The sequence below is a fragment of the Rana temporaria genome, chromosome 11, assembly GCF_905171775.1.
Source record: "Rana temporaria chromosome 11, aRanTem1.1, whole genome shotgun sequence".
Classification (NCBI taxonomy): domain Eukaryota; kingdom Metazoa; phylum Chordata; class Amphibia; order Anura; family Ranidae; genus Rana; species Rana temporaria.
Window position 1 is genome coordinate 151,047,172 of NC_053499.1, and position 18,387 is coordinate 151,065,558.

General features: G+C 48.8%; 2 protein-coding genes across 3 annotated transcripts in view; one reads left to right on the top strand and one right to left on the bottom strand.

Moving 5' to 3' along the window:
* Positions 1-1,520: 1,520 nt before the first annotated feature.
* FAAP24 (FA core complex associated protein 24) lies at positions 1,521-11,232 on the bottom strand. The gene is made up of 5 exons (XM_040329455.1): positions 11,129-11,232; positions 8,955-9,103; positions 8,100-8,239; positions 3,883-4,035; positions 1,521-2,064 (listed from the first exon to the last, which is right to left on the bottom strand). The coding sequence occupies exons 2-5, from the start codon at positions 9,064-9,066 to the stop codon at positions 1,816-1,818; spliced, it is 654 nt and encodes a 217-aa protein (XP_040185389.1). The 5' UTR covers positions 9,067-9,103; positions 11,129-11,232; the 3' UTR covers positions 1,521-1,815.
* Positions 11,233-11,306: 74 nt separating this feature from the next.
* CEP89 (centrosomal protein 89) overlaps positions 11,307-18,387 on the top strand; it is a 95,110-nt gene continuing 88,029 nt past the window's right edge. The window contains exons 1-4 of one of the 2 annotated variants that reach the window (XM_040329453.1): positions 11,307-11,521; positions 13,376-13,482; positions 13,989-14,141; positions 14,388-14,577. In XM_040329453.1, the coding sequence (XP_040185387.1) occupies positions 11,483-11,521; positions 13,376-13,482; positions 13,989-14,141; positions 14,388-14,577 (489 nt within the window). In that variant the 5' untranslated portion in view covers positions 11,307-11,482. The remainder of the gene's footprint in view (positions 11,522-13,375; positions 13,483-13,988; positions 14,142-14,387; positions 14,578-18,387) is intronic. The other variant, XM_040329452.1, reaches the window with a different exon arrangement.

Sequence of the window (18,387 nt, forward strand, 5' to 3'; positions counted from 1 at the left end):
TGGAATGTCTGACCAATCAAAGCCCACACACACCGCAAAGTCCTGCATCACAGCCTGCACCCACTGCAATGTCCCGCCTCCTAAGCCTGCCATCCAATCAGAGCCCACACACGCAGCAAGGCCCTGCCTTTTGTGTTTGCTGAAAAATCACAGCCTGTGCCCACTGCAAGGTCCTACCTATCAAGTCTGCTAACCAATCAGAGCATGCATGCATACGCAGCAAGGTCCTGCCTCTCTCGTGCCGGCTGAAAAAAATAAATAAATCACAGCCTGTGCCCACCGCAAGGTCCCATCTCTCTGTCCTGCTGAAAAATCACAGCCTGTGCCCACCGCAAGGTCCCATCTCTCTGTCCTGCTGAAAAAAAATCACAGCCGGTGCCCACCGCAAGGTCCCATCTCTCTGTCCTGCTGAAAAAAAAATCACAGCCGGTGCCCACCGCAAGGTCCCGTCCCTCGTGCCTGCTGAAAAACCATAGCCTGTGCCCACCACAAGGTCCCCTCTCTTGTGCCAGCTGAAAAATCACAGCCTCTGCCCACTGCAATGTCCCGTCTCTTAAGCCTGCTAAAAAATCAGAGCATGCAGTAAGGCCCCGCCTCTCATGCCTGCTGAAAAATAACAGCCTGTGCCAACAGCAAGGTCCTGCCTCATATATCTGCAATGTCCTCTCTGCTCTCCATATATTTCAGTAAGTGCACATCAGGATCTATTGCAGGAATGTGTGTAGGCGCAAGTCGGGCAGCAGATAGGCACAAACTGGGCGTAAAAAGTCAATGAGAAAGACATAAACGGGGCAGTGGACGCAATAATAAGGTTCCGCACTGGTGGAGATGGACGCAATATTAACCCCCAGCACTGGTGGAGATGGACGCAATATTAACCCCCAACACTGGTGGCGGTGGGCGCAATCATAAGCCTCGGCAGTGGTGGCAGAAGATACAATAATAACCTAAAATATCTAAGAGCTTGTTTACAGATGAGGTTGGAATGCGGCACAACCCTGTGGTTGAGTTGCGTCCTTGCTCCCCTTAACCTCTACCCCCTTGTGGTGCAGCAGCTGGGGTGTACACATGCTGCAACCACTGCAAGAAATATGCCCCTGGTTAGCACAGTCTGGCCACACCCATCATTATGCCCGTCCACGCTGAGCTTTATTACTGAAAGGGTGTGCATTGGTATGGGGTCAATGATGTCCATATACATATAATGTCGATGTAGGTGGCTGCAGTGCAACATGGTGCTCCCTTGTTGCAGGTCCACATTGGGCCCAACTTATGTTCTTACACACAGGCCCACCGCATCCTGAAAATGCCCCTGGTTCCAAGGCCCATCAATAAAGTGGTGCAACACCTAAAAAGAAGATGGATATACACAGTGCTTTCAGTATAACATCTTTCAGGGGCTGGGGGCTACAGGAGAAGGGTGCAGCTTACAGAATGAGGCATACGGTGAGAGCGTCTTTTTTTTAACAGAGTTTACGGAGAGCTGTAAAGATACATAGATGGTTAAAGCCAAACCCCAGACAGATACAGTAGTTTTCCTTTTATTCTTCAAAGTGCAAATGTGATTGATGAGAAAGTATAGAAACCCAACCCACAGATAATGAAGACATTCAATGGACCACTAGTTTGGTAAATGAACGTGTTCTAAGTCATTACATAGTGTTCTTTCAATGTCCATTCCCTGTAAAAAAATAAAGTTCGGTAATCTTGAAGATTTGAAGGCAGACATTGGCCAAGGTGACAGACTCCCATCATCCTGTTTTCTGCTGTCCCATTTCTGATTGGCAACTACCACAAGTACGTTGTACGGTTGGGTCACGTTGTTTTGGTAAAGAATTTGTGGATGTTGCCGGCGATCCCTTTCCCCACCACAGCTTCTAACTCGGCGAGTGAGGCACTGGAGAGCTCCTGGAGGCTGGGAAAGGTCTGGAGGAGCTGCTGAGCTTTCACCCGGCCCACTCCCGGAATCCTTTGCACGCTCTGCAGGACGGCACTATCAAGGAGGCTGGAATGCTTCTTACCGGTAAATGGATTACTGCCACCCTCTTTGCTCCATTCGTGAACCTGTAGGAAGTCGAAATATTAGAGCCGAGATGTGGTCAACAACCTCCCTCCCCACCACCAGCACCATCAATACCTCAGTAAAAAAAAAAAACGAAGCTGCATACCCCAAATACTTACCTAAATCTGTGGTCACGTGATCCACTGGGTCTCAAGTCTTCCAGCTTCTTCACTACAGAGTGGTGGGGTCCTTTTTCAGGTATTCACATGGCTGCCTGGTATCATGGACAACTCCCATTGAGTCCTTCGATGGGGTCCTCCTAGGGTTCCGAAGACTCCACAGAGGTGTGGTGATGTCACAGATTAAATAAATCTGTGGTCACATGATGCGCCAGGTCTCATGTTTTCTAGAATTCTCATTCTCAAGGACCTTCTTTCATGTCACATGGCTGCCTGGTGACAAACTCTTATTAGGTCTTTAGTGGGGTCTCCTTAGAGTTCAGAAGACTCCAAAATGGTGGGATCTTCATGGGGTTGGTGATGGCACAGATTTAGGTAATCTGTGGTCACATGATGCGTCAGGTCCCAAGTCTTCTAGCTTTCTCATTGTAGAGTTGTGGGGTCCTTTTTCAGTTACCCACATGGCTGCCTGGTGACATGGACAACTCCCACTGGGTCCTACGGTGGAGTCTTCATGGGGTTTCCGAAGACTCCACAGAGGCGAGGTGATTTTACAGATTACCCAAATCTGTGGTCATTGTAGAGTGGCGGGGTCCTTTTTCAGGTTCCCACTAGGCTGCCTAGTGACATGGACAACTCCCACTGGGTCCTATGGTGGGGTCTTTATAAGGTTTCCAAAGACTCCACAGAGGTGTGGTAATGTCACAGATTAATTAATCTGTCGTCGCATGATGCTACAGGTTCCACATCTTCTAGCTTTCTCATTCTCAAGGTCCTTCTTCAGGTACCCACATGGCTGCCTGGTGACATGGACAACTCCCACTAGGTCCTACACTGGAGTCCTCATAAAGTTCCGAAGGCTCCAAAAGGAGTGTGGTGACAAACAGGGGATGGTCAGGTAATGGAAGACTTAGGCCGCGTACACACGATCGGTCAAAACCGATGAAAACGGACTGAAGGACCTTTTCATCGGTCCAAACCGATCGTGTGTGGGCTCCATCAGTCAGTTAACCTTCGGTCAAAAAATGTAGAACTTGCTTTAAAATTGAACAGATGGACGCCTAACCGATAGGTCAAAACCGATGGTTAGTATGCAAAAGCATTGGTTAAAAATCCACACATGCTCAGAATCAAGTTGACGCATGCTTGGAAGCATTGAACTTCGTTTTTTTCAGCACGTCGTTGCATTTTACGCCACCGCGTTCTGACACGATCGGTTTTTAACCTATGGTGTGTAGGCACATCAGACCATCAGTCAGCTTCATCGGATGGACCGATCGTGTGTACGCGGCCTCAGGCAAATTTATATGTACTTAGTAAGGGTTTAAAAGGAAAACATAGTTGGAATTTCCTATTTTGCACAGAGATTGGATTTAAATAGATAATTAGAATAACCCTCTCATGAAAAGTAATAATTGAAACCGCCGTTACCTGTAAAAGAAGACTAAAAGCTCACCCTTTCCACAGTCTGTACTACTGAGCACAGCTCCGATCACATGTCCGCACCCCCCTAAATCTGCCAACAACAGAACAGACACTTCTGTGAACTCCTGGGGCCCCCACAGCTCTCACTGGTTGCTTCCTCTGACCTCCAAGTCACTCCTGGAAGTGTCAGTTTCCAAACAGACTTCGGGGGGGACCAGAACTTGTGAAGAGAGGGCTGTTCCCTGTCGCTGGCACAGTGTTTTTCTTTTTACTTACCAAACAAAGGATAAGCTGTGCCGCTTCGCTCTGACTGGCGACCGGAATTAATGACATGCCGAGTTCAAGAACCACAAAGTTCTGCACTGGAGGAAAGTACTGCTCACTGATCCGTGTTCTCTCCACGATGACAACACCTTTCAGGTTACTGACCTTCCAAAACATAATGAGAGAAGGAGCAGGCATTAAGATTTAGAGGTTCAGATTACCCAGGATAGAGATTTCAGTTTTTGGTGAATGGTGGATAGTCAAATTCAGCCCCCCCCCCCCCCCCGATAGCACATTAGGAGGGGTTCCCATCATCTCTGTGCCAAGTTATTGGGTCTGCACACCTGCTGGGCTCATTATGAGGGGTTTCCACCATCCCTGTGCCGAGTTCCCGGGTCTGTACATCCGCTGTGCTCATTATGAGGGGTTCCCACCATCCCTGTGCCGAGTTCCTGGGTCTGTACACCTGCTGTGCTCATTATGAGGGGTTTCCACCATCTCTGTGCTGAGTTCCCGGGTCTGCACATCTGCTGTGCCCATTATGAGGGGTTCCTACCATCCCTGTGCCGAGTTCCCAGGTCTGCACACCTGCTGTGCTCATTATGAGGGGTTCCCACCATCCCTGTGCTGAGTTCCCGGGTCTGCACATCTGCTGTGCTCATTATGAGGGGTAGCCACCATCCCTGTGCCGAGTTCCCAGGTCTGCACATCTGCTGTGCTCATTATGAGGGGTAGCCACCATCCCTGTGCCGAGTTCCCAGGTCTGCACATCTGCTGTGCTCATTATGAGGGGTTCCGACCATCCCTGTGCCGAGTTCCCGGGTCTGTACATCCGCTGTGCTCATTATGAGGGGTTCCCACCATCCCTGTGCCGAGTTCCTGGGTCTGTACACCTGCTGTGCTCATTATGAGGGGTTCCCACCATCCCTGTGCTGAGTTCTCGGGTCTGTACACCTGCTGTGCTCATTATGAGGGGTTCCCACCATCCCTGTGCTGAGTTCCCGGGTCTGTACACCTGTTGTGCCCATTATGAGGGGTTCCCACCATCCCTGTGCTGAGTTCCCGGGTCTGAACACGTGCTGTGCCCATTATGAGGGGTTCCCACCATCCCTGTGCTGAGTTCCCGGGTCTGTACACCTGTTGTGCCCATTATGAGGGGTTCCCACCATCCCTGTGCTGAGTTCCCGGGTCTGAACACGTGCTGTGCCCATTATGAGGGTGTAACCATCATCCCTGTGCCGATTCCCTTTATAAAAGGAGCCTCCCACACTGCCTACATCCCGGGCATTAAACATCTAGTACCGTGAAGCACTAATGCCCCATAGACTAATAGGATGTTGCTGCTGTACAGTTACACCCTTTTCAAGTCTATTCAATGCTAGTAGATCTTTACGCCCCAAGATGTAGACAATGTGGAAGGGTCCAGCATCTGGGGAAATAAGTAAGCATCTGTGAAAGGGACTTAAACTTAAGGGGCCAGATTCAGATACATTATCGTATCTATCGGCGGGCGTAGCGTATCTCAGATACACTACGCCGCCGTAACTTAGGGCGCAAGTTCCGTATTCAGAAAGAATTTGCGCCCCAAGTTACGGCGGCGTAGTGTAAATGTGTCGGCGTAAGCCCGCCTAATTCAAATTTGGCTGGTAGTGGGCGTGTTTTATGTTAAACTATCATGACCCCATGTAATTGACGCTGTTTTCGAAACGGCGCATGCGCCGTCCGTGGACGTATCCCAGTGCGCATGCTCGAAATCACGTCACAAATAGTCAATGAACGTAACTTACGTACAGCCCCATTCACGGACGACTTACGCAAAAAGACGTAAAATACAACGCTGTTCGTACGTTTCCGACGTCCATACCCAACATGACTTACCCCTGCTTTATGAGGGGTAACTTTACGCCAGAAAAAGCCTTACGTAAACGACTTATCTACCCAATTTACATATTCTACGCGTAAATATACGGAAGCGCCACCTAGCGTCCAGCGTAAATATGCAACTAAGATACGACGCCGTAAGAGACTTACACCGGTCAGATCTTAGGGAAATCTATGCGTAACTGATTCTAAGAATCAGGCGCATAGATACGACCCCGCAGACTCAGAGTTACGACGGCGTATCTGGAGATACGCTGCCGTAACTCGTATCTGAATCCAGGCCAAGGTGTGCATTCTATGCATGGAGGTAAAAAACAATTCTGTGTGCAGCTCCCCCCACGACTCACCAGAGCCTCCCCTTATTGGCAGAAGCCATTGGCTCCCACTGCTGTCAATCACAGCCAATAAGCCAATGTGCAAGGAGAAGGTGGGCAGGGTAGAGCCGTAGCTCTATGTGTCTTATGGATGCATAGCATGGGGCTTGGGAGCGAGAACACATTAGTGCCCCACAGCAAGCAGCTTGCTATTGGGGGCACTGGTCAAGGGGGGGGGGGGCCAGGATCGCCAGCGGGGGACCCAAAAAGGAGGATCAGAGCTGCTCTGTGAAAAACCATTACACAGAGAGGGCAATTTTTTTTCTAGATATGGAGTAGAAAGGATTAAAACCCTGACAGTATATTTTTGCTATTTATCTACCGTATTTATCTGCATATACCGCGCACTTTTTTCCCCTTAAAATCAGGGGAAATCGTGGGTGCGCGATATACGCCAATCCCCGCGCTGTGTTTGAACGCCGCTGCCAACATATACCGAGCGCAGTACACTCGGCCAGGCTCGGCTCCCCTCGCGGTCATGCCCTGTGCCGCCTCCTAGCCTTTATGCGAGAGGAGCCGAGCGTGGCCGAGTGTACTACGCTCGGTATATGTCGGTGGCGGCATTCAAACACAGCGCGGGAAGCGGGGATCGACTCAAACAGAGCGGGAGAAGCGGGGAGGACACCACCAGGGCCGCAGACTGACGCCGGACCGGACAAGGCCGGCAATGGACGCCGGGCAAGACACCGACGAGGGGCATTCAAACTGAGTATTATCTTTTTTTCTTGAAATTTCCCTTCCAGGTTGGGGGTGCGCGCTATACGCCGGGGCGCGCTATATGAAGATAAATACGGTATTTCTTTTCACCTCTCGTCCCAAAGGAACAGCTAAAAATGAGAATAAAATAATATTATTATTATTTTATTAATAATAATAAAACAGAATAACTTTTTTTTTTAAATTAATATTAACCACTTCCCGACCGCCGCATGTAAATGTACGTCCACAGTATGGCACGTACAGGCACATGGGCGTTCATGTACGTCCTGTCCTTCTAGCGGGTGGGGGGTCCGATCGGGACCCCCCCCCCCCGCTACATGCGGCGGTCGGGTTCGCTCGGGGAGCGATCCGGGACGACGGCGCGGCTATTTGTTTATAGCCGCTCCGTCGCGATCGCTCCCCGGAGCTGAAGAACGGGGAGAGCCATGTGTAAACACGGCTTCCCCGTGCTTCACTGTGGCGGCGCATCGATCGAGTGATCCCTTTATAGGGGAGACACAATCGATGACGTCAGTCCTACAGCCACACACCCCTACAGTTGTAAACACACACTAGGTGCACCCTAAATCCTACAGTGCCCCCTGTGGTTAACTCCCAAACTGCAACTGTCATTTTCACAATAAACAACGCAATTTAAATGCATTTTTTGCTGTGAAAATGACAATGGTCCCAAAAATGTGTCAAAATTGTTCGAAGTGTCCGCCATAATGTCGCAGTCACGAAAAAAAAAATCGCTGATCGCCGCCATTAGTAGTAAAAAAAAAATAATTTATAAAAATGCAATAAAACTATCCCCTATTTTGTAAACGCTATAAATTTTGCGCAAACCAATCGATAAACGCTTATTGCGATTTTTTTTACTAAAAATAGGTAGAAGAATACGTATCGGCCTAAACTGAGGGAAAAAAATGTTTTTATATATGTTTTTGGGGGATATTTATTATAACAAAAAGTAAAAAATATTGCATTTTTTTCAAAATTGTCGCTTTATTTTTGTTTATAGCGCAAAAAATAAAAACCGCAGAGGTGATCAAATACCACCAAAAGAAAGCTCTATTTGTGGGGAAAAAAAGGACGCCAATTTTGTTTGGGGGCCACGTCGCATGACCGCGCAATTGTCTGTTAAAGCGACGCAGTCCCGAACTGTAAAAACACCTTGGGTCTTTAGGCAGCATTTTGGTCCGGGGATTAAGTGGTTAATAAATCAGTGGTCAGGTGTGTTACATAAATCATTGGAAAATGTCGATCACTTACTTTGCGAAATCGGACAAGACGTCTTTTAAAGGCATTTCCTGACACCAGGTCCGCCTCGGATATGTAGAGGATGCAGACTCTATTGGAAAGGTGGAAATCTACCAGCCCCAGGCGCTCCTCAAACATCAGTTGTATTTTACCTGCAGAGGATAATGTTCAAGAGATAAACAGATCCAACACAACGTTCCCCTTTCCTCAGAATAAAATTTGACGGATCCACAACAGATCGAATGTAAGAATATTTGTGCTCAGTAGTGATCGAAGTGACACATTTGGTTGATCATATCCGGGAATGGCAGATCTTGTCCTTTATTATTACACTTTACAGATTTTATTTCCATCATTTGTATAAAAGTCTCTCTGAAGGATCTCATTCTTAGTGTCCATCTCCAGAGGCGGCTCTTTAATTAGGTGCCTAAGGCCTCGCTCTCACAGGGGCCTCGCGGCCGCCTAACTTACCCAATGCACTACCCCAGTTTTGAGGGACAGGGGACCTTAACGCTGCTGTGCTCAAGCAGCGTTAAGAGCCCCGACTCAGGAGCGGGGGGGCCGCCAGCGTCCCTAACAACCAATGAATATCGATGACCCCAGCATGCCCTCGGTCAATGACGTCACAAGGGGGCGGGTTCACCAGGTGTGCCCCACCCCTTAGATATTAAAAAGCAGGATCTGCAGGCCGCCTTGTTAAAGGAGGCTTTTAGATTCCGATAAGCCCCCTGCCCGCAGACCCCCACGACCACCGGCCAGGGTTGTGGGGAAGAGGCTCTTGTCCTTATTTTTCCCACATCATGGGTGTGAGTGGGGCCCCATGTTAAGGCCTCACAAAGCCTAGAGCCGCCTCTGCGACCATCTCACCTTGTAATAACTGAGCCAGAACGCTCCCCCTCCACTTCTCGCTCCCGATTACGTGACCGTAGGGAACGGCGGCGGCGCCAGCTCTGATTGGCGTGCCCTCCTGTGTTGCCATTTACACGCTTCTATCGCTTACAATCCATGGAGCCATCCTAGGAGAGAGCAACAGAGATTAAACATCCCCTTAAAGAGGTTGAAAAAAAAAAACTGCAACACAAAGGCATAATCTGCTTGTATGCATCGCATACTAGCACATTATAAAATACTTACCTTAGAACGAAACACTGTAGCGCCCGTCGACACGGGGAGTAAAAATGATTAAATGATTCTTGGTTGTTTTCTCTAATAGAGGCGGTACTGGGAGGTAGGTAGGGGCGGAGACAAGGGGTGACTTGGGAGAGGGGAGTTCCTGCACCTTTTCTCCGATATAAAATGCTTATTTCTATTTCAGATGCACTGTGTCTGCCTGCCTGTAGGGGGCAGATTGTAGATCAGAGGGTCACAATGTAATCCAATGGGAGAACTGCTGAGAGTCCAGCCCCAAAGGAAAGAGAGAAGCAGCTTAGCCACTCTGCAGCCCCCACTCAGTGTAATAATAATAATCATATACAGCCAATGAGGAGGCCCCTTCTCGCTCAGTGTAATAATAATATACAGCCAATGAGGAGGCTCCTCCCCGCTCAGTGTAATAATAATATACAGCCAATGAGGAGGCCCCTCCCCGCTCAGTGTAATAATAATATACAGCCAATGAGGAGGAGCCCTCCCCGCTCAGTGTAATAATAATATACAGCCAATGAGGTGGCTCCTCCCCGCTCAGTGTAATAATAATATACAGCCAATGAGGAGGCTCCTCCCCGCTCAGTGTAATAATATACAGCCAATGAGGAGGCTCCTCCCCGCTCAGTGTAATAATATACAGCCAATGAGGAGGCTCCTTCTCGCTCAGTGTAATAATCATATACAGCCAATGAGGAGGCCCCTCCCCGCTCAGTGTAATAATAATATACAGCCAATGAGGAGGCTCCTCCCCGCTCAGTGTAATAATAATATACAGCCAATGAGGTGGCTCCTCCCCGCTCAGTGTAATAATAATATACAGCCAATGAGGAGGCTCCTCCCCGCTCAGTGTAATAATAATATACAGCCAATGAGGAGGCTCCTCCCCGCTCAGTGTAATAATAATATACAGCCAATGAGGAGCGCTCAGCGTAATAATAATATACAGCCAATGAGGAGGCCCCTCCCCGCTCAGTGTAGTAATAATAATATACAGCCAATGAGAAGAAGCCCTCCCCGCTCAGTGTAATAATAATATACAGCCAATGAGGAGGCTCCTCCCCGCTCAGTGTAATAATATACAGCCAATGAGGAGGCTCCTCCCCGCTCAGTGTAATAATATACAGCCAATGAGGAGGCCCCTTCTCGCTCAGTGTAATAATCATATACAGCCAATGAGGAGGCCCCTCTCCGCTCAGTGTAATAATAATATACAGCCAATGAGGAGGCCCCTCCTCGCTCAGTGTAATAATATAATACAGCCAATGAGGAGGCCCCTCCCCGCTCAGTGTAATAATAATATACAGCCAATGAGGAGCCCTCCCCGCTCAGTGTAATAATAATATACAGCCAATGAGGAGGCTCCTCCCCGCTCAGTGTAATAATAATATACAGCCAATGAGGAGCCCTCCCCGCTCAGTGTAATAATAATATACAGCCAATGAGGAGGCCCCTCCCCGCTCAGTGTAATAATAATATACAGCCAATGAGGAGGCTCCTCCCCGCTCAATGTAATAATAATATACAGCCAATGAGGAGGCTCCTCCCCGCTCAGTGTAATAATAATATACAGCCAATGAGGAGCGCTCAGCGTAATAATAATATACAGCCAATGAGGAGGCCCCTCCCCGCTCAGTGTAATAATAATATACAGCCAATGAGGAGCGCTCAGCGTAATAATAATATACAGCCAATGAGGAGGCCCCTCCCCGCTCAGTGTAGTAATAATAATATACAGCCAATGAGAAGAAGCCCTCCCCACTCAGTGTAATAATAATATACAGCCAATGAGGAGGATCCTCCCCGCTCAGTGTAATAATAATATACAGCCAATGAGGAGGCTCCTCCCCGCTCAGTGTAATAATAATAATATTTATACATTGTATCTTTTTCCTCACCTGGACTCTCCCGCGCCTCGCGCTCCTCCACGCGCAGCTTTTTCTCCCCGCGTCGCTGGTTGGAGAAGCAGCAGCTGTAGCTCAACTCCAGTGACCCAATCCGAGCCGCTTTCTTGTCCACGGGGCGGGACTTCCTGCTCCATGCCCCCATGGCCGGTTTCCTTCTGTGGAAGACGCACAGGGTTGCCAGGGGCGACGGGAGGAGGCGAGCGCCGATTGGTGGGAGCGCGGCTAGCGATTGATCGGATTGGACGCCGACGGTCACGTGGCGGTAGAATTCCGTGGTTGAAGTAACTGACGGAGGAAGAGCGGTGTGTGTGTGAGAAGGGGAAACCCTGAGAGATCGCGGGCGACATGTCCTTCCCGTTCAGGAGGAGAGAAGCTAACCAGTTTGTGAGTGTGACTCCCCTGACAGGGCCCTCCATAGGAGAGATGCTGGGGGTTATAGTTCTTCCCCAGAGACTGGCAGGAAATGCTGGGGGTTATAGTTCTCCCCCAGAGACTGGCAGGAAATGCTGGGAGTTACAGTTCTCCACTGAGACTGGCAGGACATGCTGGGAGTTATAGTTCTCCCCAGAGACTGGCAGGGCATGCTGGAAGTTATAGTTCTTCCCCACAGACTGGCGGGACATGCTGGGAGTTATAGTTCTCCCCTAGAGACTGGCGTGACATGCTGGGAGTTATAGTTCTCCCCAGAAACTGGCGGGACATGCTGGGAGTTATAGTTCTCCCCAGAGACTGGCAGGACATGCTGGGAGTTATAGTTCTCCCCAGAGACTGGCAGGACATGCTGGGAGTTATAGTTCTCCCCAGAGACTGGCGGGACATAGTGGGGGTTATAGTTCTTTGCAGAGACTGGCAGGACATGCTGGGAGTTCTAGTTCTCCCCAGAGACTGGTAGGACATGCTGGAAGTTATAGTTCTTCCCCAGATACTGACAGGACATGCTGGGAGTTATAGTTCTCCCTAGAGACTGGCCGGACATGCTGGGCATTATAGTTCTTCCCTACAGACTGGCAGGACATGCTGGGAGTTCTAGTTCTCCACTGAGACTGGCAGGATATGCTGGGAGTTATAGTTCTTCCCCACAGACTGGCGGGACATGCTGGGAGTTCTAGTTCTCCACTGAGACTGGCAGGATATGCTGGGAGTTATAGTTCTTCCTCACAGACTGGCAGGATGTGCTGGGAGTTTTAGTTCTCCACTGAGACTGGCAGGACATGCTGGGAGTTATAGTTCTCCCTAGAGTCTGGCCGGACATGCTGGGAGTTATAGTTCTTCCCCACAGACTGGTGGGACATGCTGGGAGTTATAGCTCTCCGTAGAGATTGGCCGGACATGCTGGGAGTTGTAGTTCTCCCCAGAGACTGGCAGGACATGCTGGGAGTTATATTTCTTCCCCACAGACTGGCAGGGCATGCTGGGAGTTATAGTTCTCCCCTAGAGACTGGCAGGACATGCTGGGAGTTATAGTTCTCCCCAGAGACTGGCAGGACCTGCTGGGAGTTATAGTTTTTCCCTAGAGACTGGCAGGACATGCTGGGAGTTATAGTTCTTCCCCAGAGACTGGCAGGACATGCTGGGAGTTCTAATCCCACCAGAGACTGGCAGGATATGCTGGGAGTTCTAGTTCTCCCCTAGAGACTGGCAGGACATGCTGGGAGTTCTAGTTCTTCCCCAGAGACTGGCAGGACATGCTGGGAGTTCTAGTTCTCCCCAGAGACTGGCAGGACATGCTGGGCGTTATAGTTCTCCCCAGAGACTGGCAGGACATGCTGGGAGTTATAGTTCTCCCTCAGAGACTGGCAGGACATGCTGGGAGTTATAGTTCTTCCCCAGAGACTGGCAGGACATGCTGGGAGTTCTAGTTCTCCCCAGAGACTGGCAGGACATACTGGGAGTTCTAGTTTTTCCCCACAGACTGACAGGACATGCTGGGCGTTATAGTTCTCCCCAGAGACTGGCAGGACATGCTTGGAGTTATAGTTCTCCCTCAGAGGCTGTCCGGACATGTTGTGAGTTGTAGTTTTCCAGCAGAGATGCTGGGAGTAGTATTCCCCCTCCCAAAACTGCTGGAATGTATAGTTCCCTATGAGGGAATTTCCTGTACACTGACCCTATAAAGTGACATGTAATGATGTGACGTGGATCCCATGATGACTCCCCGCTGACATGTTCCTGTAATGTTCTCTGAAATGAATGATGATCTGTGATGACACTGACTGCTGGTTTGTCTTCCTTGCTCAGAAGCACATTGCTCATGGCCTCATCCCTGCAGCCACCGTAGCCCCCCGCTCTGCCGTTCCTCGCACCCCTCCTCCCCGCAGCCCGAACCCCTCTCCAGAGAGACCCAGGTAGGTGTGAGCGAGTCTCATTCTCCTCTATCACATTCCTCTGTGTGTTTCCTTATTACCTTCCTTCCCACCTCTTAGTGTCCCGGTTCTTCTTCTGGCTTCACCCAGAAGATTTAAAGGATTGAAAGTTTAAAAAAATGACTGAAGGTCTGCTTTAAGTTGCACGGTCTAACTTGTTTCTGAATCTTACCAAACCATTGGATTGAATCATGAATAACAGTTTAAAGTTTATCTTTTTTTTTTTTTTTTGATAGATAGATAGAATAGGTAAGGGTTAAAAATGTTGTCGGGTTTAATTTTTTTTTTAAATAAATGCTTAAATGTCTGTGTCCTGTTGGAGTTTGTCTTCACTTCCTGTCCCAGGGACCCAACAGGAAGTGAAAGGATATCCCTCCAAAGTGACAGAGAATCCCCTCTTGGACAGTTGTCGCCGGTCCCCATTGGAAGATTTTCCATGTACAATTGAAGTATTTGTGTATAAACAGAACTTCCTATCATTTGTTTAGGTCCGCTCTTGCTGCTGCTGTTTTGATGACCTCCTTAACCGGTCGCACAGTTGCAATGCCGCAGCCGCGCCAAAGGTCCTACTCTGACAGCGTGTGCGTTGATGAAGGGAGCCAGATCGAACCCTACGCGTCGGCCTCAGAGCTCGGACTAGCGTAAGTAGTGACCCTCGTCTTGTTTTATCCTGGAAATTAGGGCCAGTGCTTTCCATGACGGGGTGAGAAATTGGGGATAGTCCAGTCCAGTTGGTGGGTCAAGGTGTCCATTTGACTGTGGGCTATGAATAAGCACTAAAGTTTGGTGTGAAACGCGTCAGTTTTTTACCCCGTCTGCTGTGGCATGCTTTTTATGTGTTTTTTATTTTAAAATAAAAGCAATTTATTTTTGGAGTTTTATTTCAGACAAAATTGGAAGGCGTACGCGAATCGGAACAAGCAGAATTTTCCCATAATGTCAGAGTTTGATGATGATGATGGAACGGAGGAGCAAATGTCGGAAATTGAAAAGCAATTTGTTCAGCAAGCGTCACCAAGGAGAGATGAAAGTGTGGCAGTGGAGCCAATTTACGCTCTTCCTCACAAGGGCAGAAAAGTGAGATCACTGATTTAATTTTTTATATGAATGTTCTCTGTGTACAGGTTACATTTAACCACTTAACCCCCCGGCCATATTGCTGGTCAAAGACCAGAGCACTTTTTGCGATTGGGCACTGCGTCGCTTTAAATGACAATTGTGCGGTCGTGCGACGTGGCTCCTAAACAAAATTGGCGTTCTTTTTTTTCCCCCCCACAAATAGAGCTTTCTTTTGGTGGTATTTGATCACCTCTGCGGTTTTTAGTTTTTACGCTATAAACAAAAATAGAGCGACAATTTTGAAAAAAATGAATATTTTTTTACTTTTTGCCATAATAAATATCCCCCAAAAAGATATTAAAAAACAATTTTTTTTCCCTCGGTTTAGGCCGATACGTATTCTTCTACATATTTTTTGTAAAAAATCTCAATAAACATTTGATTGGTTTGCACAAAAGTTATAGCGTTTACAAAATAGGGGGTAGTTTTATGGCACCGGCTGGCCGTAGGTTCCCTGGACCCCAAACTTGGCACACATGTAGCTCCACTCTTCCTCTACAAGTGTGCAAAGTTTGTTGTCTGGGGGACCTACAGCCGGGGAGCACCAATTTTTCAAAGCTGGGCACCCCTTCCATAGACTCCCATGTTAAATGGTAATTTCTCTGGTAACTTTAGAGACCCGGTACCGGCTGGTCGTAGGTTCCCTGGACCCGGAACTTGGCACACATGTAGCCCCATTTCTCCTCTACAAGTGTGCAAAGGTTTTTGTCTGGGGGACCTATGGCTGGGGAGCACCGATTTTTTTTTTTTTTTTTTTTAAAGCCGGGCACCCCTTCCATAGACTCCCATGTTAAATGTCAGTCTCGTCATGGGCACAGTGAGGCATGCACATGGACACAGTGAGGCATGCAGATAGACACCCTAGGCTTATACTCGAGTCAATACGTTTTCCCAGGTTTTTTTTTGTACTTGTATTCGGGTTGGCTTACACTCGAGTATATGCGGTATGTACTGTATTTGTAGTGCAGCTCCAGATTTTGTGAGTATGCGCTAGTACGGGGGTCCCCGACCTGCACCATCTGTTTTTATTGATCAAAGGGTGCATACATGTTAAGTATGCTTTGCATAGAAACTTGGCAACTGAAACAGTAAGGTGATACATTAGATAGGCAAGGTAACAGGTACATTGTCATTGTCATGTGGTCACACTCTATAAGAATACATTGTACACCCAAGACGACCTAGAGAAACGCATGGCTGTGATTTTTTACAATAAAAAGCAATTTTCTCGAGTCGTCTTCCAGGACGGCACCTTGAGAGTAGACTGGCTTCACCTGACAGGAAACACAATCAAAAAGAGGTTTAAAAACCCCGCCCCTCCCCGTGCACCTCAGTTCATGATTGTGTTTCCCCCAGCGAAACGTTTTTTTGTTTTCTAAAAAGACCTAAGGCCTGGGGCTGGTGGTCCCCCTCTTGGAAGGTGAGCCATGGGTCCTGGGAGGCCTTGAGCTCAGTGAGGCTATTGCCTGTCCAGAGGGTCTCCCCGTATTGAGGGGGGGGGGGGAGCTGAAGGAAAACTTTGTTTGGAAACCCCCCCCTGCTAGGTGTATCTGGGATAGTGGCTACCTCAGAACACCTAGGTGGCTGGAATCCCTCTCTCCCGAGCGTCCTCCTACCTGCTGGGCGGGTAAAGACGCATCTCCGCGCTGTGGACTCGGCTGCTGTTCTCCCAGCCTCGTTTCTCGGTGGAGCCAGCATTTCGACGCTGCATCGATGGCGGCGCATGGTGATGACGCACTTCCAGTTCCGGTCTTCACCAAAATGGCGGCCGCCATCGGCGTTGGCTCACACGCACGGAGCGCAGCAGGGGAGAGAGTGGCGCCCGATTCGACGGTGCCATGGAGCGCGAGGACCGCCCGGCACTAACCGCTGCTGCAGAGGAATCCACCAGGGGTGAGTCTACCTCCAGAAATTGCATTGGGGCACTTGGACTGGGTCCTTATTCCCCACACACCCCCCTTCCCTTCCCCTACTCCTTTTGTATTAAAGCCTCTGTCTTTTACTTTCAGGGGAAGAGGTTATTGCCCAGGGGGAGGCTTCTAGTGTTTCTGCTAAACATACATCTAAAGCTAAAAGATGTGGGAATTGTAGCATTAAGCTGCCACAGACTATTCCAAGCTTTTGTGTGCTAAGTGCATTCAAAAGCTCACAGGGAAGGAAACTTCGCTGATAATGAAAGAATTCCTGACGGTTCAGTCAGAGATGCTTTCCACATTAAAAGAGTTTAAGGAAGTCTTAAAAACCAAAGAACCTGATCCCCTAGCAGCTGGACCCTCCTCACAGGAAAGCTTATCCACCTCGGCTCCAAAATTGTTGAGGGCTAGGGACGTTCTTCTGTCAGACTCTGAGGATTCAGAGGCTCAGGAAGAAGGTCTCATTGATAGCCAGACAGATGAGGAGGATGAAGATGCTAGATCAGGCAAATTCATTTTTTCAGCGGATGACATGGGTGGTTTACTGGCGGCTATCTATACCTCTGAGGGGATTCAGCAGCCGGCCGAACTAGTGTCAGCACAGGATAAGATGTACCAGGGTTTAGCTAAACCCCAGCCAAAGGTTATCCCAGTTCACCAATCTCTTCAAGACTTAGTTCTAAGAGAGTGGGCTGAACCTGAAAAGAAGTTACTAAGGTACAAAACCTGGAAAAGGCGCTGTCCCTTTAAGGAGGAACTAGAAAACAAATTTTTCAAAGTCCCTAAACTAGACGCTTCCCTAGCTCAACTGTCTAGACAGTCTGACCTTTCCTTTGAGGATGCTGGGAATTTAAAGGATTCACTAGACAGACGGGCAGAGACCTCCCTTCGCAGGGCCTGGGAGGCTAATGCGGCAGCCCTGGGGCCCGCCCTGGCCTCATCCTGCATTGCCAGGAATACGGATACCTGGCTATCCAGGATGTTGGAACATATCCCGCAGACTTCAAAGTTTAAGGATATCCGAGATTCCCTTAGAGTCATAGGTAGCGCTGTCGCTTATCTAGCAGACGCATCAATTGAGTCCGCTCGAGCCTCTGCTAAAACGGGCGCTCTTATTAACGCCTCAAGAAGGGCACTATGGCTCAAAACATGGGAAGGAGATTTGGCCTCCAAATCCCGTCTCTGTGCCCTGCCCTTTGAGGGATCCCTCCTCTTTGGGACAGGTTTAGACCAGGCTCTAACTAGGGCCTCAGAAAAGGGTAAACGGTTCCCTCCCAAACCTAAACAAAATAGGAGGAGATTTTTTCGAGGCCCCCAGAATAAAAACCGACCTTCAGACCGAAGAGCGGCCTTTAATAGGAGGTGGATCACAGGGAAGGATAAACCAAAAGGGGGAATCCTTTTTCCTGATCCTAAACCCGCTGGGAAAGACTCCAAGTGACTCGAGAGTCGGGGGAAGGCTCTCCCGATTTCTTCCAGCTTGGGAAAGCATAACACGGAGTCCTCATATTTTGCAGATAGTGAAGGAAGGCTACAGATTGGAATTCCGCCATCTTCCCCCACCAATTTTCCTCCTCACTCATTTACCCCAAAATCCCCTCAAAGCGGCAAGCCTTCTAGGGAATGTGTCAGACCTAGCACAACAGGGGGTCATAGTCCCAGTTCCGGTAGACCAACAGGGTCAGGGGGTGTACTCTCACATCTTCGTAGTACCAAAACCCTCGGGAAAATTCCGTCTAATCATCAACTTAAAACCCCTGAATACTTATCTCCTCTACAAGAGGTTCCGCATGGAGAACATTTACAGTCTCAAAGGACTTCTTTTAGAAGGGGTATTTATGATAACCATAGACCT